General features: G+C 31.6%; 1 protein-coding gene across 1 annotated transcript; it reads left to right on the forward strand.

The window, feature by feature from the left end:
• LOTGIDRAFT_230720 (hypothetical protein) lies at positions 1–24,260 on the forward strand (the record flags this gene model as incomplete). Its single annotated transcript, XM_009049849.1, has 24 exons — positions 1–70; positions 2,607–2,897; positions 5,011–5,214; positions 7,889–8,022; positions 8,493–8,576; positions 9,191–9,243; positions 9,518–9,641; positions 9,999–10,172; positions 10,400–10,497; positions 10,725–10,848; positions 17,050–17,168; positions 17,492–17,585; positions 17,680–17,778; positions 18,275–18,402; positions 18,680–18,757; positions 19,073–19,184; positions 20,014–20,184; positions 20,707–20,856; positions 21,310–21,440; positions 21,824–21,908; positions 22,366–22,421; positions 22,857–22,983; positions 23,476–23,548; positions 23,935–24,260. The coding sequence occupies 24 exons, from the start codon at positions 1–3 to the stop codon at positions 24,036–24,038; spliced, it is 2,883 nt and encodes a 960-aa protein (XP_009048097.1). The 3' UTR covers positions 24,039–24,260.
• Positions 24,261–24,722: the final 462 nt, after the last annotated feature.

The following is a 24,722-nucleotide window of genomic DNA, read 5'->3' on the forward strand; positions in this document are numbered from 1 at the left end:
ATGGATGAATATATTTTTGAGGCAGAATTCGCAGACGAGTTAGAGGCATTAGCTGATTTTGAAGATGATTGTAAGTTGAATATAATACAAGAATTCTACATTTTGGCATATTTCCTGGTACATGGGTATAAAATAACCACAAATTTTTTAAGAGTTAAGAGACTTTGTGCTGTGTTATATTAACAGTATTCAATATTCAAAATTGCCATTGCTTATTTTTCTTGGTCAAATCATGCTTATTGTTCTATTAATTGATCTTTGTAAAGAAAAAACCGAGTTACCTCCCTTATGGAAATTGTGAGACCTGATAATCTTTATTAAGTCATTGGAATCCCCTCGTAATTAGCTACTTAATTATTTACTTCTGAGACAAACTGGTATTTTTTCCAATCATTAGAACACCTTTGCCTGCAATTTATATAAGTATTAGCCATCCAATAATGGAATATAAATAAATGAAAATAAGGGAACTGAACTTCAAAAAAATATATACAGTGGTGTAACCTATTTTCGTGGATATAAGGATTCAACACTGAATTTCGTCAAAGTTAAAAAAGCGAAAAAAAATTTTTATGTCTTAGATGTTTCCTCAGATATTCTACAAAATAATTAAAATTGGTTTATTTCGGCAACGGCGGCAGAATCGTCACCTATTTTCGTGTACAATGTTTGATAAATAAATAAGTCGAGAAAAACATGTTGTATGGATACCGGGTGGTATAATTAACTTCTCTTAGTATTTATCTTCAATATCAATTCATTATAACTAGTGACAATTCCTTCAAAGAACCATGATCTTAAAAAAAATGGTGACTGACAAACGTAGCGTGATTTATTGCTAAAAGTCACTGAAACAACATAAGAATATGGTCTACTTTGTGCTCCATAGAAATTTTCTGCTGACACGGAATCTGCTAGTTGATCACATGACTTCATTCGTTGGACTACATTCTAGCAGACGACACTTGGAATTCCGATTACAGCAGAAGATTATAAGGAAATTCGGATGATAAAAAATTGAGACGTTTGGTAATAACTGAAATCCGCCATTTTGTATTTGTCAAAGTATACATTAATACATTTTACCTTGCTTGAAAGTACTGAATTCATTATACTAGCTGATATTGTAGAGAAAACCCATGTTTATCAAAACAAACTAATGCGGTGGTCGCGCAAGGTCACTCATGTAAATTATTAATCGTTTCCAGAAATCCACGAATAATAGGTTTCCACGAAATTAGGTTACTTGACTGTATATATAACGAAATCTTATTATTCAATTATGACAGTTCAAAACGCGTTCAATTTTTAGCTTGTAAACAGTCTAGAAGGGACAATTCTAACGGATTTTGACGAAAATTGGCATGAGTATTCGTAATCACCCAAGGATGAACCCTATTGAAAATCAGAAAAATGGAAAAATATTTAGGTATGAATTATTGCCCTAGATCTTGAAAACGCATTCAATTTTTAGCTTGTAATCACTCTTGACAGATTTTGCACAATTCTTGACGGATTTTGATGAAACTTGGTGTGAATATTCGTAATCACTTAAAGATGAACCCTATTGAAAATCAGAAGAATTGAAAAGTATTTAGTATGAGTTATTGCCCATGTTCTTGAAAACGCTTTCAAATTTAACTCTTAAACACTAAAAGGCATGATTCTTGCTGGATTTTGACAAAACTTGGTTTAATTATTCAATCCCGTGCTAAAGATTGAATATTTGCCTTGTGGAGTTTTCATGAGCTTAAAATTGAACACGTTTTCAAGAACAAGAGCAATAACTCATACTCAATATTATTCAGTATCGCCCTAAAGAGTTCAAAAGAAGTGTATGTCTGAAGGTTGAATATTTCATACTGGTAATTGTTACTGTACTGCCAAATATTTTTATTCAAAATCAAAGCTGCCAGTGGGCGTATATATATGAAACTTCGCATCTAGCCTAGCTCCGTATAGTCGCAGATTTAGACACGAACCTAATCACAAGCCATCTTGTCCAAGGCTACAGCTTGAATGATAAAATATGCATCAAATTAAATATTATAACGTCTGAATGATATCAATAAATTCTCAAATGCTCAAAATATTCCCAATTTTAACCGTGTGTATTTACTGAAGAAGTTGCAATACCGAACTATTTTTAAGAGTGGAAGCGTATCTGAGTTACGAAACTAGAAACCGGAAAGACGATTAGGAGGATTTTTAAAGACAGTTCGCACCATAATGAGTTATTTCGTCCTCATTAACATTACTGTGCTTACATTTTTATGTTTATTTACTTAGTATTTATCAAATAAAATTCATTCTTTTCATATGTGTCTTTAAAAACACCATGTTTAATTAAGTTTTACAGTCTGTTTTACTGATTTATTTCCCTTAATTTTATTGATCGCTCGAATGTCCCTTCCGGTATTAACGTCTACGCGTGAACTATTTTAAACATGGCTGGTCAATAGGTCAGGGTAATATCTCCGATAGGTAGAATTTCTCTGTTGATTAGGATGTGGGCGTATATTACCTTGCCTGGCAAGCTATCTTCTATGATTGTTTCATTTTAAAACTTCGAAAACTTATAAAGATTTTCTCTTATCTTCTTTTAGATCCAGAGAACACAAGTTATTGTAAGTCTAAAAAAGCATTAAATTTTGAAACACCTAAGTCAAAAAACTCTCATGCAAAGGAAAATGGTATTAAATCAAAGGAAAATGATTTTAATGACAGCTTGTTAGAACCATTAGTTAGTCCTGAATGTATACCTAATGGTTCACTATTGCGGTCAAAGGGAGATAAATCCAATAAAAGATGTCGTGTTGAAGAATTTGAAGATTTTTCTGGGGATAGTGAGGATGAAGATATAAGCTGTTCCAAAATAGATACTGAACCTGAAATAGGTAAGTAAATTCTGTCGCTGGTCAGTTGCTGTGGTGTGGGACCAGTTAAAGGGATTATAAAGAGATTTTCTAGCCTTTTTTTGTGTATCAGGGACACATTTTTATATGCCCAAATAAAATGGGGGGACGTATATTGCCGTCACCCTTGTCCGTCCGTTGGGTTCAAGTTTTAGCCTATAAAAACTCTAGAAGGCACAATTCTTGATAGATTTCGAGGAAACTTGGTAATATTATTTTAGTATCTCCTCAAAAAGTTCAAAAGAAGTATATGATATAAGGTTGAATATTTCATACTGGTGATTGTTACTGAATTGCCAAATACTTTTATTTAAAATCAGTGGGCGTATATTACCTTGCCTGGCAAGCTATCTTTTGACCTTTGTTGACCTCTTAGTTATTTTGCTTGAAGAGACCTTTCCAAAAATATTTTTAATTTTTGTTGTGCGTTTTTACTTTTAATTTTACAGCTATTTGAAATTCACCTTTTTATTACCGAATGGTAATACCTTTTAGTTTACACCTTTTAGTACCGAATGGTATCGAATTCATGCGTCTTTTCACTACCGAACTTTATACAGTTTAATTGAATGTTTATTTACAAGCTTTTCTTTTCAATTAGAAATCCCAATGTGACTTTAAAGTGTAATGTTTCACCAATGTATTGGGCTGAAACTTGGTGTGAGTGTTCGTAATCACCCAAGGATGAACCCTATTGAAAATCAGAAAAATCGAAAAATATTTAGTATGAGTTATTGCCCTTGTTCTTGAAAACTCGTTCAATTTGTGGCTCGTAGAAACTCTAGAAGGCATGATTCCTGCCGGATTTTGACAAAACTTGGTTTTGACAAAACTTGGTTTTGACAAAACTTGGTTATATATAGTACCGCGCTTTCAAAAGAAATGTTTGACTGAAGGTTGAATATTTCATACTGGTCATTGTTACTGTACTACTAAATATATTTATTCAAAATCAAACCTGCCCACATTGCCTTGCTTGGAAAGCTATCTTATTGTATACTCTGAAGGGGTAGACTCTTCATATGTGGTTTATTCAGTAGTGTGTAGACTATTCATGTATGGTTTGTTCAGTAGTGTTCCTAGCCTGTCGGCACAGGTGAGGTAGAAGTAACCTCCCTGCTTCAGTATTGGCTAGGTTTTTGATCTTACCTGTACATTGGCACCTTTCATTGATTTTCAATGTTAGGTATGGCATGTTAGGTGTCTTAGCATTTTTGATCTGTAACGTGATTGGCTTCTTTTGCTTTTCATTTTTCTAGATAGACATTTTAAGTGGTCAAATTCTTTATTTTTAAGAATTTGTTTCAACTCTGTATTAATTTTGATGAAAGTATTTTCATACTAATTATGATTAAGTATTTGATTCCTGACTTTAGAAAGTGAAATCTTTTGTAACGATTATTTGCATCATAATTTTTTTTGCAGATATGAAATATTTTACATTTACCAAAGTTTAGAGTTATCTCCCTTTACACTTTATTTCTTACTGTCCGATTTTGTTGCCTAAATTGATAGGCTACTATATTAATTAGTTGAACTCTTTATTTCTAAGGATTTTTTATCCTCTGTAATTTTTTTTTATGTTTATTTTGATTGTGAATTTGATTCCTGACTTTTGAATGAAACTAGGTCAAATTAATTATCAATTATACTGAGATATAAATATTAATTTTTTAGAAATATTTTCAGGTATATTTAAGATGTTTTTGATAATAAAAATGTTTTAAAAAAAAGTGGAATGCACCTTAAATATAACATAACAAGGGTTACATCCCTTGGCACATTATATTCGGTAAATGTTATGTAGAACATTGGCACTAGTTAAATGACATTGGGTGAGGTCAAATATTTAGTTAACTTTGAGTTAAGGTGAAAAGATAACACCTGAGTTACTCCAATCCTGCTTCAATCCAATATTTGATTAATATAACTCAATCCAACTTAACTAAATATTTGACCTCACCCAATGTCTTGATACTATAGAATTGCGTTATTTTGCAAGGCCTACTATGTTGATTATGTGATTGATGTGATAAATGTCTGTAAGATTTGTTCTTAGAAAAATTTTAATCTAAGTTATCTTTATTTTTTAAAGAACCACTCAGCAAGAGACAAAGACTGCATGATCTCACTCCACAGAAACCTTTGTCTGTTTCTAAGTCATCTTCTGGTAAAAAACAGCAAGAAAAAGATACAGAAGATGACAATGTTTTTGATCCAGAGTTTTTAAAGGCAACAGCAATAGCTGATGATATTATTAAAAGAAGGAATCAGACAAAAACATTTACAAAATCCACAGGTGATTAAAAACTTATTTATTTACAGCTTTAGTGTGTTTGATACTGTTAATTGCAATAAAATTAAGTACCAGTCTAAATACATAGATATACAAAATTATAATAATGACAATAACAAACATTTATTGTTATCGAAATGTCAATTCTTTTTTTTTTTTTTTTTTTTTTTTTTTTTTTTTTTCGTTTCGTCCACACCTTCCTGAGCTTAGACTACAATAGTTGCAGCACCCATTCAACATTCACGAACCTTAGATATAGGCGACGATGTGCATGAATATATTTTGGATCATTTTTGCAAAACCGGAAGTGCCACAGTTCAATATGTGCAAGAATAGAAAATCGGCTCTAGAAGTCGTATTTTTCGGTCGATTTTCTTTGGGTTTGCATTTTTGGAATCTACTGTTAAAATCTGAAAGAATAGCAGTTTCAAAATTTCAAAATTCGAAAATTTGTCGCAGACATTTCTTTTGCCAAATTTTGCTTTTTTTTCAATTTTTTTGCTTTTTGTCTGATTAATCTGAAAAAAATTGAGCAAAGACAGTTTAAGAAATGAAATAAAATGGTACAATCAAATTTTCAACTTCACTTCCGGTTTAAACAGGAAATCAATTTTCACTTCCGGTTGAAAAACTTCCGGTGTAATTTGTAGAGGTTAAAAAATTTTATGCTGATAGGTAGACAAAGTTATGACAAAAAAACGAAGAAAAAAAAATCCAGACCAGACGTGAAACTTTGGCCGCCATCTTGATTTTTCTGAAATGATTCGATTTTTATTCAGACATAATGGCTCATCCGATTTAAATGAAAGAAGATAAAAAAAAAAACATGACATTAGGAAGCCGTTTTTCGATTCTCAATTTTGCTTTTTTGCAACATCCGGTTGAATTTTTTTCAAAGTTTGAAGGGTCATATCTCGTGGTCTTGAACTTTGATGACCTTGATCTTCATAAGGTCAAAGGTCATTGACCTTAGCTATCAGTTAATACTTTGACATTTGACCTCCGACATGTACTTCCGGTTTTATAGATGTCCGAAAACAGCCAAATTCGCAACTTTGGACTGCTCTAGCACGTGACCTAATTAACCTAGAGAGTTAATTTTTTCGGATTCTTAATGTGCTTTTAATGCTCTTTCAAGTGATTTATAACAATCGTTTTTTAAAGCAAAATTGAAATTCGTGAATTTTTCAAATTTGAGTTTTTTTTTACAATATTTCTGTTTCTTTGAGCTTGGTGTGTATATATCTTATGACCTATTTTATGTAAAACATTGAAACTTGGAACACAACAAGACAATTTGAATATAAATTAACCTATGACAAAAAAGTTGAGGTGGGCATTACATCCGGGTTGAATTACTAATTGTTTACATTTTGGGAAAGGGGCATAACTCGCATAGGATACATTTGTTCAAAAAGGAACTTTGCACACAATTACCTTATTAATTTGGCCAGTTTGTATTAATAGGTCAATTGTTTCAGCTTTATAGTTCCAAAAAAGGAACGGGTTTTGAAATTTCCATATTTTCAATTTTCTATTTTGACCTTTATTGACTCTTGTTGACCTATATCTTTTGACCTGTATGATGTAGAAGCTTTAAATTTGGAACACAACATAACATTCAGAATATCAATTAACCTGTGCAAAAGAAATTGAGGTGGGCGTAGCACATCTGGGTTAAATTACTCATTATTGACAATTTTGGCAAGGGACATAACTCGCAACGTATACATTTGTTCAAAATGGAACTTTGCATACAATTACTTCATCTGTTGAGCCACGTTGTCTTAGAAGTTCAATTGTTTCAGCTTTAAAGTTCAAAAAAAGGAACAGGCTATGAAAATTCAAAATTTTCAATTTTTGACCTTGACCTTTTTTGACCCTGATTTTTGTAGGATCAAAGGTCATTCACATTGGCTATCTATTTATACTTTTATATTTGCTGTCCTATCTCAACTTCCGTATCGTATATATTTAAAAATTTTGATGATTTGTATCTCGTAACCTTGACCTTTGTTGATCGTCTCCCTTTCAATGTCAAATGTCATTGACCTTGGCTATCTTCTGATACTTTCATTTGTGAGGTCTGTCTACTTCCGTTATAACAATCTTCCAAAGAATTCTTCTCAACTTTAGACTGCTCTTGCGCGTGATGTAATTATCGTAGAAGGTTGATTTTTTCAGAGTCTTTTGCATTTTGCTACATTTGCAAAGTCCCACTCTGTGCCAAGTGTGGCTCTAGTATTGTTATTACTATGTATAATTACTTTGTACATAATATATGAAAATATCCAGTCTTAAGTTGTCACTTCATTTAGTAAAATTTTGGACACATGAGCAGCAAAGTCTCAATGAAAACAGGCATAAATGCCAATACATGTATTATAGTTTGAAGAGTCATAACTCCATCATGCTGCCTTCACATGTAAGTGAAACATTCTGTGTATAAAATGAAAGAGTATATGTAGATAAACCATGTGTAAATCTCAATAAGTAATGCAACAAACAAAAGTTTCTTCTGATGCACTAGTATTAAATGGAAAGATAATGTAAAATAATGCCAAGTTATTTGTTAATGTATTTAGAAATAGTTGCAAATCTTTTTTTTAATTCATTAAATAGCTTTATAGAGAAAGAATTATTGCTCAAACAGAGATTTATTTTTATACTATTTCAGAAATTGTATCTGAAATCTCAAATGTAAAAAGACTGTTATCTGTAAGACCAAGTGGTAATTTTTTTAATGTAACTAATACTAATGGTAATAGATTTTATGTTAAAATAAAAGATGAAGACAAGTTTGAAAGAGAAGTAAGGTTTTGATTATTAAATGCTTATTTTAAATAGAAAAAAAACCTTAATGCTTGTGGCTTTTCAATTTTCTTTTGGAAAAGGGAAAACAAAGTAAAGCTCTGTGACTTAGCATGTAGTTGAATGCTAGTGTACAGTTTCTGTGTTGGAGACAGAGTTAGTATTTTATCATTTCATAACTCTATCCGTAACTAGTGATGCTGAATGCAGGGGTTCGTGTTGAAAGAGCTTCTAGTTGTGTGTTACGATGTGAGTTTCAGACTGTATATGATAAAGATACCTCTATAGTTGCTGCTGTTCTGAAGAACTTCCCTCATTGTTCATTGTTTGGTGTTGATGTCCTCGTTATCCCATTTGTTACAGAACAATACAAAAAAGCCACACTTCATTCCACTTTGGCCCTTTAGAATAATAAGTAACATGTTTAAGATTGAATTAGAATAATATTTTTAATGTTTTTTTTCTATAAGATACAAGATGTATGTAGAAATAAAAGGATAACAGGATTATTAAGTGTACCATACTCTGTATTAAAACATCAAGTAGAACAAGAGGTATGTATAATATATTTCTCTCAACTTTACTTGCATCTTTGATTAGGGCTGCAACGATTCTTGAAGTTGCCATTCGATACACGAAACGATACTCATCCAACGATACAATTTATTGCGGTGATAATTGCAATTAATTTATTGGTTTTGAAATGAAAAAATATAGTCAACAATTTTGACACTATCAACATTTGAGAACATTTAGAATTAAGGCAGTGTGATAAAAAATCTCAATTTTTTAAAGTCAGAAATGAATTTTTGCAATTTTGATATGTTAGTCATACTTGAAAAATGAAAATATGAAACAATTTATTCAACACACAAGGATTCTGTATCATTCATTATGAAAAGAGCTAGAATTTAATTGTGCTGATACATCACGATTAATTTTATGCAGCGCAATGCATCGATAAGAAGGAAAGAATCTCGATTCATCGGTGAATCGTTGCAGCCCTATCTTTGATCATAAAGCACTCTAAGTGCTATCACTTGCTCTTATGAAGTCACTCTAAGCAATAATGATATGTGTATATTGGAACGAAATAGGCAGATTTTGTACTAAATTGTATCTCAGTGGTAAATTCGTTATCAATTACTATCAATTACATTTATTACAGAGACAAAACAAGATCATTGAAGAAGCTAGAAAAATAACTGATGAAATAAATAGGTAAAAACATTATCATATTTATAACAGTTGTCCACCCTTGTTATCTCGTAATCAGGTGAATAATTTAACAGTATTAATAAATAAGTCTACTTATAAGTTGATAATTATTACAAAAAAAAAATTTTACGTTTGTTATACTGTATACATGAGATATATATTCTCCAAAGAATACTGTTTGGTGATATATGTTCATGTGATATTATTATACCACATTTAATTATAATAAAATTATATTTTACCTATTGAAATGCTATGATATATGTATATTTTATAGAGAAATAGATAATGATTTGGGTTTAGATTTTGATAATGTACCCGAGACATTAACAGAACCTCAGAAATATTTATGGGTAGAGAAATATGCCCCCAGAAGATATACTGAATTACTTAGTGAAGAGGTAACAATATTTTGGTTGATTACATGGTGTTATTTTATGTTATTGTTTAAAGGAATAAAATCCTTTTTTGTTCCAATTTTACATTTGTGGGTTATAACCAATGTAGGTTTAAGTTGTGTTTTGCCCAGTTATTACCTTATTAAATTTATCTTGACATTGAATTTTTCAACAACAAAAAATTCTAGTCATACAGTCATGAAATTGATTAAAGGGATTATAAAGAGGTTTTCTACAATTTTTATGTGTATCGGGACACTGATAGCATCAATTTTGTACCATTCCAATTTTCAATCAGTCATCTTGGGTTCCTGCAAATCCACTAAAACTAAGGTTTTATGACATCTCCATGGTTTGTAGGCTATAAATCGTACTCTTCTACATTGGATCAAACTGTGGGATCATGTGGTTTTTGGTAAAGAATTACCCAGTAAACATGTTAAGGATAAAAAGAAACAGAAAGAAGTTAAAAAATGGAAAAAATTACCAGAATTAACAGATGAATTAGATAAATTTAATCGACCACTCTATAAGGTGAATATTGTGCTTCTTTAGGTATGCTGCTGCATATGATATAGCAAAGATTAACTCTTCCAATGCACCTATTACTGCTTTACTTTTGTAAAATATCATCATTGAATGCACATTGCTTATAAGAATTGTTTTTGTTTGTGGTTCTTGATAGAAAAATAAAGTTCTCAAACTTATATATGATTATGATACAACATACTGTATACATAACCATACATGCTGTATTTTAGGTGGTGTTATTATGTGGACCTCCTGGGTTAGGGAAGACAACTCTAGCTCAGATTGTAGCATCACATGCCGGTTATAATGTTGTAGAAATGAATGCTAGGTAAGAATAGTTGGCATCTTTTTATGTCTGTATATAGTATATCTGTAAGTTTTATGATTAAGATTGTGCTATGACCAATTTCAATCAAGAGATCATATCATATAGGTACTAATATCCTTCACCAATAGCCCATATTGCATCAAATTGTTTAACAGATAGAGATTTGGAGCTCATCAACTGACATGAGAAATAAATTCAGTCGCAATTTGTACAAAAAATAATTTCAGTGATGACAGAAGTGCTGAAGTATTTAAAAATAAAGTTGAAGCTGCCACTCAAATGAAGTCTGTAATTGAAGCAGATCCTAGACCTAATTGTTTAGTTATTGACGAGATTGATGGTGCTCCACAGGTTTGTATCCCAATTTATGCCTTATTAAAGTAATATATACTATTATAGAGTATTTTAGCATTAGTTTATATTGAACCTTTATATAATAGAGCTGATGTACAATAATATTATTGATTTTAGCTTGCTATTAATATATTACTAAACCTAATTTAAAAAACTGATGTATCATTATGTAATATATGAGATACCGTTATATTATAATATAATTTCAGCCAGCTATTAATATATTACTAAACCTAATTTAAAAAACTGATATACCATTATGTAATATATGAGATACCGTTATATTATAATATGATTTCAGCCAGCTATTAGTATATTACTAAACCTAATTTAAAAAACTGATGTATCATTATGTAATATATGAGATACCGTTATATTATAATATAATTTCAGCCAGCTATTGATATATTACTAAACCTAATTTAAAAAACTGATGTATCATTATGTAATATATGAGATACCGTTATATAATAATATAATTTCAGTCAGCTATTAATATATTACTGAACCTTATTAAAAGAACTGATGTACCATTATGTAATAAATAAGATACCGTTATATTATAATATGATTTCAGTCAGCTATTAATATATTACTAAACCTAATTTAAAAAACTGATGTATCATTATGTAATATATGAGATACCGTTATATTATAATATAATTTCAGTCAAACTAATTTAAAAAACTGATGTATTATTATGTAATATATGAGATACTGTTATATTATAATATAATTTCAGCCAGCTATTAATATATTATTGAACCTTATTAAAAGAACTGATGTACCATTATGTAATATATGAGATACTGTTATATTATAATATAATTTCAGCCAGCTATTAATATATTACTAAATCTAATTTAAAAAACTGATGTATCATTATGTAATATATGAGATACCGTTATATTATAATATAATTTCAGCCAGCTATTAATATATTACTAAACCTAATTTAAAAAACTGATATACCATTATGTAATATATGAGATACCGTTATATTATAATATAATTTCAGCCAGCTATTTGTATACTAGTGCTTACACAAGACTGACTGGAATGTAGGACTTACCAATGTGTATTTTAAATAACTTTATTACAGTGATTTACATAGAGGAAAAGATGGTTACAACCTCATGCCACGTTGTTGACTGTATGACGGCATGCTAGGAAGTGTCGAAAGCGTGGCTTTGGTACAAGTTCGTTTATTGTAGTCTATGTTGGGGACACCTTCGTGTTGTTGTTAATACATTATATTAGTCCGAGACACCGAACTTTAACTGTCACTTTCTGAAGATTCCACAAATTTGGGGCAGGGGCGAATGGCAAGTCTCTTGCTATGTCTCAAGGGAACAGTCTCCTCTTGTGGAATAGAAGAGTTTGTGACCGTAAAGAATTCCTTTGGTTCCGAAAGAGATACTTCTAAAGGATAAAGTAGGTGAATAGAGCAATTGGTAACACCATGTTTAGTCTGGATTGACGCAGCACGAACAAAACCATCAGTTCCATGGATTAAGTCCTTCACAAGAGCAAGTTTCCATAAACTTCGGGGTCGATCTTTATCATACACCAATACCACATCTCCAATCTGTATGAGATTTGTTTTGGCTTCAGACATCTTTAACTGGTAGGTGTGCCTCTCTCGTAAAGTCGACAGATACTCAGATTTAAAGCGATTGACAAAATGGTGAAACACTGCTGCTCGATGTCGCATCGCCTTGTTCAAACTATCATGAAGTCGGTAATCTTCGTCTACTTCAACATCAGGGTTAATACCCGGATGAGGTAATGCGGTAATATCATAACCGTATAACAGTTTTGATGGAGTAATTGGTTGAGGATCTTCAACACTTGTTGATACGTATGTGAGTGGTCTGTCGTTCACAACAGACTGTACCTCTTTAACAAGTGTCTGCATTTCATTCAGATTTATGAGCGCTCTACGTAACACCTTCTTGATTACCATTTTCACCACACCAATCAACCATTCATACATTCCACCCCAGTGAGGAGATTTTGCAGGAATGTGCTTCATGTAGATAACTTTGTTGTTGGTGAGATGATTCTGTACGGCTGGTTTAAAACTAATCTGTAGACATGTCAGTTACAACTTCTAGGTTTACGTTTCGTGTTGTGCTACATGTAAATAGACAAATGTAACACTTCTGGACTTTCTTTCCACCATTCTTTACCATCAGATGACCCGTAAAGTCGATACCAACCGTTGAAAATGGTTTAATGCGGTTGAGACGAAAATCTGGTAAGGCTGGAGATGGAGGAAGTCTGAAGGGCTTGCCAACATGGTAACGACAAATAACACATCGCCGTAGAACTCTGGATACTTCACTACGTGCTGCTGGTAACCAAAAACGTCTTCGTAAAGCTGTGACAGTTGAGCTTACTCCTGCATGTAGTTGAGAAGAATGTACTGATTTAACCAATAGTTCCGTTAAATGGGTTTTCCTGGATATCAGAATCGGTAATTTTGCATCTTTGTCGAGCTGGGCATGCTCGAGTCTGCCAAGGGCAGACTTGGTTACCCAAGTTGAGTCTCAAACACAGTTGACGAACTAGTTGAGGCCTGGTCTTTGCAGAATTTGACTTCTTGAGTAAGTATGCGAGTTCAACTGGAAAACATTCTTTTTGGTGAGCTTCAAGAATGCTGAATTCAGCTCGTTGAATTTCTTCTGTGTAAGGAACTGGAATAACACTTAGCGTGATATCACAATGCTGACTGGTAACCAGATGACGCTGTTTTAAGTTCTGTATGAATCGTTGAACATATACCACTATTCGAAGCAGTTTTTCATAAGAACTGTATCTGGAGACTGGCTAACTGTACCATTTGAACCACTTTCATTTGAAGCAACCGTAGATAAACATAGGTTACCATTTGAATTTGGTTCGTCAGGATCAACAATAACAGGTTCATATATAATTTAATGATATTCAATAAGCTGCGTTCGTTGTACCAGTCCGTGCAGAAGGTGCAGTTCTTTGTGACTTCCCTGATGTAGATGCAGACTGTAGTATATTCGAATCATGAATTGCTGTATGATGAGATTCCTTACATATTGAGCACCTCCAATGTAAAGGAGTGTTTTCAATTGAATGAGAATCTTTAAGACAGTTCATACACCGATTATGTGACTTGGCAGCTTTGACACGATCATCGACCGAAAGTGTACACTGGAATGTGTTGTGTTGACCACCACAAAATTGACAAAGACGAGCTGGTCTCTTGAAAAGTTTGGTTTTGAAAGATCTTGAAGACTGAGTGGATGACGTAGCTGGCATGGTTGTTGCACTACCTGATGGAAGAGTTTCTGGTTTGACAGCTGTTGTAGGCTTGCTTGAAATAGTCTTGACTTTCTGTTGACTTATGGTGGTGATCTGCTCCAATTTCTTGGCCTCGGCATGTATAATGTCCATCAGCTCCATAAGAAGTGGATTATCATCGGTATATGTCTCGAGAATTGTTTTTAGAACATCAGCTGGAAGCTTTTCCATTAGAATTGGAACGTAGAATTCCCCATAACGGTCAGGTAACAACTGTAACGTCTCCAGAGATCGGATATCACCGATGACTGCATCATAAAATGCTCTTAAAGATGAACCATTATACTGTGGTTTCAAAATGTTAACCAAAGCAAGACAATGAGAATTTTTGATGAGAGTACGGTTACAATAATTGTCTTGAATTGTCTGTACCAAGAGAGCATAGTTGTCGTTACTGGCTTGGAGACCCTCAATACGTTTCTTGACAGATGAACTCAGCTGACCTTTCAGATAGTTGAACTTTGTGACATCAGATATATCCTTACAGCTATGAATTTCACTTTCGAATACATCCCAAAAGCTATACCATTTGCGTTGATCACCATCAAATGTAGGAAGTACTATCTTTGGTAGTTTGACAGATGAGTGCTTCGCTGATTTGGTAGCGGCTAATGAAGAAAGTTGACTTGCTTTTTCAAGAGCATGTAGGAAATCATCAATGCGGACTAACAGCAATGGAATGATTATCTGATATTATATCACATTCTTCAAAATCATATTCAGAGCTCTGATCATCTTTCATTTGAATAAGGAGATCTTGAATTTTGTCATCATATTCTTGAAGTCTGTGTTTGGCATTCACAAGCTTGTCTTTGACAACGTATAAAGTCTTTAAATCAGGCTCTTCACTGTCGATTATGGCATTCACTCTTTGATCTTCTTTCGTAAACAAACTTCTCAAAGTAGCTCGTTTTCATACGAATCGTTTGTGGGTTTCGGACAGGTTCTCTGTAACATCTGACGTTTCACCATCTTTTGGCATCTTGAATGTGAATTTTAACATACATGAAGACAAAGAAAAACAAAAATGGATTATGTTTACCAAAATTCTTCACAAATAATTCGATGCTGACTGTCGATGGTGCGTTTTCGAATGTCTGTGGATGAAAAGAATCCTGACTTCTGCCGCCTACATGTGGTATAAACTGACGATGAAACTGTACACCTCTTCCATCTCTCTGTTGATGTATCACTGTAAAAGTCAATCACAAAATCCAGTGTTGTTTCTAAAGTATTTCTCTAATCATGGCACCAAATTCTTTCTCTAATCACGGCACCAAATTGTGTACTAGGGTTTACACAAGACTGACTGAAATGTAGGACTTCACAATGTGTAGTTTAAATAACTTTATTACAGTGATTTACATAGAGGAAAAGATGGTTACAACCTCATGCCATGTTGTTGACTGTATGACGGCATGCTAGGAAGTGTCGAAAGCTTGGCTTTGGTACAAGTTCGTTTATTGTAGTCTACGTTGGGGACACCTTCGTGTTGTTGTTAATACATTATATTAGTCCGAGACACCGAACTTTCATTGTCACTTTCTGAAGATTCCACACTATTAATATATCACTAAACCTAATTTAAAAAACTGATATACCATTATGTAATATATAAGATACCGTTATATTATAATATAATTTCAGTCAGCTTTTAATATATTACTGAACCTTATTAAAAGAACTGATGTACCATTATGTAATATATGAGAAACCGTTATATTATAATATAATTTCAGCCAGCTATTAATATATTACTAAACCTAATTTAAAAAACTGATATACCATTATGTAATATATGAGATACCGTTATATTATAATATAATTTCAGTCAGTTATTAATATATTACTGAACCTTATTAAAAAAAACTGATGTACCGTTATGTAATATATAAGATACCGTTATATTATAATATAATTTCAGTCAGCTATTAATATATTACTGAACCTTATTAAAAAGAACTGATGTACCATTATGTAATATATGAGATACCGTTATATTATAATATAATTTCAGCCAGCTATTAATATATTACTAAACCTAATTTAAAAAACTGATGTATTATTATGTAATATATGAGATACCGTTATATTATAATATAATTTCAGTCAGCTATTAATATATTACTAAACCTAATTTAAAAAACTGATATACCATTATGTAATATATGAGATACCGTTATATCATAATATAATTTCAGTCAGCTATTAATATATTACTAAACCTAATTTAAAAAACTGATATACCATTATGTAATATATGAGATACCGTTATATTATAATATAATTTCAGTCAGCTATTAATATATTACTGAACCTTATTAAAAAAAAACTGATGTACCATTATGTAATATATAAGATACCGTTATATTATAATTTAATTTCAGTCAGCTATTAATATATTACTGAACCTTATTAAAAAAAACTGATGTACCATTATGTAATATATGAGATACCGTTATATTATAATATAATTTCAGCCAGCTATTAATATATTACTAAACTAAACCTAATTTAAAAAACTGATGTACCATTATGTAATATATGAGATAACGTTATATTATAATATAATATAATTTCAGTCAGCTATTAATATATTACTAAACCTAATTTAAAAAACTGATATACCATTATGTAATATATGAGATACCGTTATATTATAACATAATTTCAGTCAGCTATTAATATATTACTGAACCTTATTAAAAAAAACTGATGTACCATTATGTAATATATAAGATACCGTTATATTATAATATAATTTCAGTCAGCTATTAATATATTACTGAACCTTATTAAAAGAACTGATGTACCATTATGTAATATATGAGATACTGTTATATTATAATATAATTTCAGCCAGCTATTAATATATTACTGAACCTTATTAAAAGAACTGATGTACCATTACTGGGGAAGAAAAAGAAGGAAGAAGGAGATGTTTTATTACGTCCTATTATCTGTATCTGTAATGACCAGTAAGTAATGTCTATTATTTTATGAAGTTATGAAGTATGTTAAGTTTCAAGATACTGAGAAAAATTCTGATCTCTACACCCTTGCAGCTGTTTTGGCATGTTTATAATTGAAGTTGTTTTGTAATCTCCTATTGTTCATCAGTTGTAATAGTAATAGAAAATACTCTGGCTTAGGCCACAAGTCAAGAATATGGTTTGAAAGTAGATTATAAATAGAATATTTTATAATCAGCAGAACCAATCCTGATTCTATGTATAATTTAATATGATATCATCTTTAAAACTTTTGAGGAATAACAAGTTTTTGGGCGATTCTTTTTCAGATATGTAACATCTTTACGCCAGTTAAGACAACTGGCCTTGATATTGAGTTTTCCTCAGACAGAATCAACAAGACTAGCTTCTAGATTGTATGAGGTAAGAATTCCAGTGCTATTTCCTCTTGCTTTAATAAGAATGATAACAGGACCCTGCTGTGTATCTTTAACACATTATTAAACATTTTTTACAGGTTATAAGACATGAACATATAAAAGGTGATATGAACGCCCTTTTGGCTCTGTGTGAACGAACAGATAATGATATAAGATCTTGTTTAAATACTTTACAAGTAAGTTAATTCCTTTTTAACTTGTTGAGTTGGTCAGTAACATTCAATTTAAATTGTAGATTGTTTTGAAGTGAAGTCCTCATTTATGGCTTCATCATGCCACCTGACATTAAGTTATATTTTCATCTTGTTCTACTGATCAGGAAAAATACTTTTCAATGTGTTAGTAACTTGTTGATTAAGAAGTGATTCCTTCACTAATCAACTGCCTAATAAAGATTATGATATTAAGTCTGGCTTGTGGAACATCCCTACGTGTGTCTTTTTATGGCATAACTATAAGCTTGATTCTACTCTGTAACAGAGATATATTTCTAATCCTCTCAGTTATTTCCCTTTGGTGGTATCTGGTCATTGAAGACTTTAGATGTGATCAGGTTTATTATATCTTTGTATATGACTATAGTGTTGGGGTTCTATATCTCTATGAAATGAATGGACTATACTTTTCATGTGAATGAGGTCAACCTAATTAGGAAAAATGTTGTGATTATAGTTTGTACGACAGAATCGTAAAGAATTAACAGTTCAATCAATACAAGGTATGAGTATAGGACAGAAAGATGCACATAGAAGTTTATTTGCTACCTGGTATGAGATCTTCACTATGCCAAGAGCCAAACAGTAAGCTATTTAATTGCTCTTTGAATTTTAACTTTTAATATTGACACACAGACAAATTGCAATGCATCCTGTCATTTAGACAGAATAGTGGCAACATAGTTATTCTTGACTCCCTGAGGGGGCTCTTAAAACCTTTAAAGAATCAAGAGCCAATATAGGATTCTGAAATTTCAAAACTAACTTTTCTGCTGGATAATTGTTATTTATAAAGAACAGACATAAATCTTATAATAGAAAATGAAAATTGTTAAAACTATTTGTGAATGTTTTTCTCTAGAAATAGGTTTATGAATGTAAGAGATATGAGTGAGAGTGATAAGAAGAAGACTGTTAATTCTACTACACCTGGTGTCAGGTAAAGTTCCTTCCTATTTATCCTGCTATAGATGCTTTTTATTTTACACAATTTTACAATTAATTATAGAAATTGAAATTTTTTCTATATTCAATGACAGAAGTAGTTGTGTAAATATTTGCTTTTCCAGCTGATAATACTCTTATTGACTTTCACTCGAACCTAAATATGGAATTATATAATTCAGCGTAGATAACTTGAACTGGAAAAGCAAATATTCAGAAGATTATTTCTCTTTGCAATGTAAATTTCAAATGAAAAGTCTTGATATTTGTAGTATATATTTTTTATAAAATATTTGGCTGGTTCTTCCAGGTTTCAGAATATACTAATGGTAGCTCAAGCAGCAGGTGAATATGATAAAATAAGACAAGGTTTATTTGAAAATTATTTGGAAGCCAAATCAAAGGATCCTCATTTATTAGCAGTAAGTGAACTTTAGTGAAGATTTGGTTGTTATCCTGCTCTCTGTATTGAGTCAGATATATTTGTAGAATATTGACAGAATGAACTTACTTTCATTCTTCCGAGAAGTTTGACGTCTATGAGGAAATGTTCATGTACTTAAGAACAATTACAGATGAACAGCTCAAGACTCTGTCTCATTTGATATTACAATTTTTAGATTTTTTTACAGGTAGCTGTGGAGCTAAGTGAGTTGGACTTAGGCTTTAATCCAAAGATTCTGGGTTCAATCTTGGCATAGCTAAAGATAATACCCTTGGATTTTTCAGCCTGGTTTCACCTTTCAGCGATGCTAGGGAGGGGCTGACATGGAAAAAGCATTGAATGGGACAATAAACTATGTGCTACAAGCTGTGCACGTAAAAAATTCCCTTGACAGTTAGAAATCAAAAAGGAGTAGGCTAATGCTGCTTTCCTGGCAAAATTACCAACTAAGCACACTGTGTGGCATTGCCCGTCTTCATTAACCCAAAAAGGTGCAGAAGAGTAGGACGTAAAACTCATTTTAGTTCATTTAAATTTTTTACTTAACTATGACATCTGTTACAAACAGTATCTCTAGAATACTTTAAGATTATCTCCCTTGACCTATCTGAATGACACAATCAAGTGTAAAGTTGCCTACAGAAACATTTGCATTTCTTGATAAGTAAACCATTCAGGACGGTGTGTGTGGTTGAAAGAAAACGGATTATTTATCAATGCTAACAAAATAATGATCTTTTTAGATAATGCTGAAAACAAGACCATGAAGTAAAGAACAGTGTGGTTTACTTTGTTTTGTTTTTCAGTTAAATTTAGCAAATGAATGGATAGGATTTACAGACTTAATACAGAAATATACCAATCATAGTCAAGATTACTCAGTAATGAAATATGTTCCTTTTCTACCAGTTACATTCCATTTACTGTATGCTTCTTATAATCCACCTAGAATTCAGTATCCACATACACAATTTGAGGTAAATTTTCAGTTTGATAATAACAAGATTATTGTATTTAGTTTATGATTATGGGTCAAGCAGGGACAAAATTCCCTGGCTCACTCATCACATATCACTCAGCTGTGGATGCATTAGACACATTGCTGGTGAAAGTCGAATTTGATTGGACTCTTTAGGAAATTGTAAAGATATTTTGACCAATGATAAGTATCCTCTCAAAAGTTCTTGAATGTAATTGGGCTTCCTTACCCAAACTAGAGTGTCAATTATATCTGCAGCTGAGGTGAGATGAAGGTAGGTGATGATGTGCTAAAATGATGCCATCCATGTGAGTAATTGCAAAACTTAATCATTAATGACCCTTTTGTTTTTGTTTTTCTTTATATAAGATGTCAATTTATATTCTTAAACACTAGTTCTGATTTCTTGCCAAATCCAGTAGTAAGAAATGTGTTACCAGAGAGTTCTTTATTTTGATACATATTTTGTCAGATCTGGTCATTTACGTGGTAAGAGGTAATTAACTTGCTCTGTTTATAGATAAAAACAAAGGAGACCAAGTCAATAAATCTTATAGAATCTATGATGGCTGATATGTTACCCAGTGTTAGAAGATTTGTTAATCAACCTGCTATGGTGATGGATGTCATACCTCCTTTATTAGATATAATGCAACCTTCACTCAGACCAGTAAGTTTCTAAAACAGAAGTCAGTATGTTTTTTCTTATTGAATTGAATCCATTCTATACCCTTGACAGTCCTGTTTTAGGTATTGAAATATTGCGATTGAATTTCAGGGCTCCGAATAAGGTGATTTTTTTTAAAATTTGGTACTACAAAAATTACTTTATTTTAAAAAAATTGCTCTCAAAGGTAATGTGGTATCCATTAGTAAAAAATTTACTGGCTTACTAACATTATGTTTTGCATTGATTGAATTGTTTTAGAAATATGGTCCTTCTTTTAAGTACGTTGTTTTTTAGCACCTTACTAATGTTGTATAAAGGACGTGATCCATGGGATATAATTAAATACTGCACAGATATGGGTGTAGTTATGACCTTTAGATGACCAATTTTAAGGAATCATAGGTTTATGAAAACATCACACAGATTTTTACCTTGATTATCATCATCCTGTAGGTAAATACCCAGTTGTACAGTCAAAGAGAAAAGGATGAAATGTCTAATTTGATACGTATTATGATAGCATATAATATGACTTATAGACAAGAGAAACAAGAAGATGGACAGTATAATTATACTATAGAACCGTATGTATTAATGTATATTATAACACAGATTATTAAGTCCAAACATATGACTTTATCTACATGTACCACTTTACACAGTATAATTCAAATTTTCTTTTGTCTATGTAGATTGGATAACCAGTGAGGGATTACCTGTTCTCCATCTGTATAACAAACAATAGTAATTACAGTTAAATTCAACTATCATATTTGACTGACTACAAGGACATCTCAGATACGGTGTCATTATATAGAGACATTGATCATTGTTCTTTCTGCACACCATAATTATACATGTAGGATGATGTAAATACATACACGGTCAAGCATTATTTATAATTTATAATATTATTTAATACTAAACATTGTAAATTTTAAGATCTTGTATATTTTTTTTATTTAAGGAAAATAGATGAAATAGTCAAATTTCCAGGAATGAAACAACACAGACAGTTAACTTACGCAGCCAAACAGTTGATTGCCAGAGAGGTAATTTAGTTGATTTTTAAGACTGGTTTCCTAGTTTGAATTGTCCAATTTCAAAAGTCTTGGTCTTGGTCTTTATTCACAATTTTCCTACCCGATTTTTCATTGTCAGTAATGATGGTAAATGATATTTTGGTATTACCTATCACAGCGCATAATCTGTGCACCAATGAAACTAGGAAATCTGAAAATAGTTACCAAAAACATTAGTTACATAGATTTCAACAAAATCAATAAACATTCAAATTGAGGACGATCAATATTTAGTTAGTCCAAAATTCGGACTTACAGCTATAGTATAGGGGATTTAAATGTGAACAATTCGCTATGGATATAATGAAGTTAGTAAAAAGATTTGTAGAACAATTATTTGTTGAAGTAACATCAGAGTAATTTTACAGTTAAACCTTGGCTGTGCCAGTGAGATAATTCAGTTATTGTCTAATGTATTGAATTACAGATTGATTTAGAGAAAATGAGAAGATATGAAGCCAGATTTACTGCTATAGATAGCAGGTTGGTGTATCATTATCCTTCATTTGATACTATAATATCTGATATAAGATTTAATCAGAAGTAAAACTATAATAATAATTAGAATAATTCCTAATTCTAATTTTGTGGATGTGGACAATCTTTTTAACTCTGCAATTGGAATGAGTACTGCAATTGGAATGAGTACTTCCCAAAATGTATACAAATTTCATGGCAGCTCATGAAAAAGCATCTGTACCTCAAATTATCACAATCACTAGCAAGAAATGTTTGAATTTAATCTTATTAAACATGTATTTTGGCTATGCAAAGAGCAAGAATTCAAAGAAATTTAAAGTTATACCAAAGTTAGACAAATTTCCTTTATCCCTCAATGACATAGATCTAAATTTTCAAACCAACAAATAACATTTGTTTCTGTAATAGATATAAGTGTAAATCTGTTTTATATTTTAGTGAAAAGACATCTGGTGTTACTTCCAGGCATATAACAGGGGAGAAAAATAATGATAATACATCATCAGGTCCTTCTGTTCCAAATCATTTACAAACTCTTCAAGCCAAACCATTACAAGACAAACGGGTATATTTTATCATGTTTATAGTTTTATAGACCTGTCATACATACAGAAACATTCTATAAGCACCCCGTAGCACAGTGGGTTTGAACATTAAAATGTGACATCATTTTCTTTGTTAAAAACAAACGGTGCTGTTTTGTTTCTGCTATTAGCCTGTTGATTTATCTTCAAGTCACAAGTCATGAAGTTTATGGAATTACACTTTGTAATGTAAGGGCATATACACATTCTAATTCTAAATGTCAGATGGCCCTGTCTGTGTATAATATTTTTATTCATTATCTGAAAATTTTAAATTAAGTCAAACCATTGTTTGTATAGATAGCATTTTTGTTAACATCAATTACAATGTGTTACAGCTATTATTAATGGTTGTCTATTCTATCTATCTGTATACTAACAGTTTTGAGTTTTGATCTGTATTTTATCATTTTATCAAATTTATTGAGCCAATCCTGGACTGTTTTTCCTTAATTTTCAAATTCCTTTTCCAGGCTGTGAATTTCTTCAGTAATTTTACAAGAATTAAAAGAGAAGTCAGGCCAGAAAAATTACAGGAGGAAAGAGGCGAGTTTTTTCATCATCTACCTGTTGCAAATATAAATAGCAATTTTAAATAATCAACATCTCATGTGAAATATCTATTGTGTCAAGTATTACAACTGAATAATATGAAGATGTATAGGACTTTATCTGAAAATATTATTAGCTGTGATACAGACTGAATACTAATTTTGAACTATGCAAGCAGCATACATGTTCCTTAGGCAAATTTTTCAATAAAAGGTGTATGGAATGCCAAAACAGAAAAAATCCAACATGAAAAAATCATATACCAAGAAGTTACAATTTTATACCAAGAAACTCATATTATATACCAAAATCTTTAATCATATACCAAGAAATTTTGTGGCTTGAAATTTTCTTCAAATTTTTTTTTTATATCCTTTCAGAGGAAAAGAAGAGTGAAATTTTAGCTACCGATATTTGGTTTCATTTTAAAGAAGGTTTTTCTAATGCTGTGAGGAGAAATGTAAAGATTCAGGATTTATTATGATCATAAACAATAATACACTTTATATATATATATATCTTGATATTCTTTTATATACCACCAGTGTCTCTGTGAGATGGATTACTGTGGGCTGTAAATGGGTGAAATAGGATATCTCTCAGTGGCCTACTTTTTTCATAAGAAGTATAAGTGAACTACTGTTAGATAATGAATCCAAGAATTTGTCCCAAAAATGTAATGTAAAAAAATAAACTGAAGAATATTCTCAATATTTGTTTTGATTTTGGCCATGTCCATCAAAGACAAAATTTCCAGATTCTTCTTTGAAAGAAAAGCTGACAAATATTAATAGAACAATTTTAAAGCTTAGAAATACTTTCTACTTTCACTTTCTATATAACAAATAGTCCATCCTAAAGCCAAGCCCCCATGCATGTACGTGACATGGATTCTCAAAGCTGAAGAAAACTATGCCTGGACCACCCAGCCAACCTTGGGCCTGTAACACAAGATTTATTCTTGTAGAATCGATGATAACTGACTTTTTAGCTCCTACTTGATAAAGGGAAATTCCCTACCGGCAACGGAAGTCTTGAACAGCTGAGCACAAACCGGTTTTATGACACATGTATGAAGTCAGAAAAAACTGGATTGAATTGAAATAAAGATGGGAGACATGTGCCAAAGGAATGAATATTTCGAATCAAGATTAGGACCACCTGGCGA

The sequence above is a fragment of the Lottia gigantea genome (genome assembly GCF_000327385.1).
Source record: "Lottia gigantea unplaced genomic scaffold LOTGIsca_14, whole genome shotgun sequence".
Classification (NCBI taxonomy): Eukaryota; Metazoa; Mollusca; class Gastropoda; family Lottiidae; genus Lottia; species Lottia gigantea.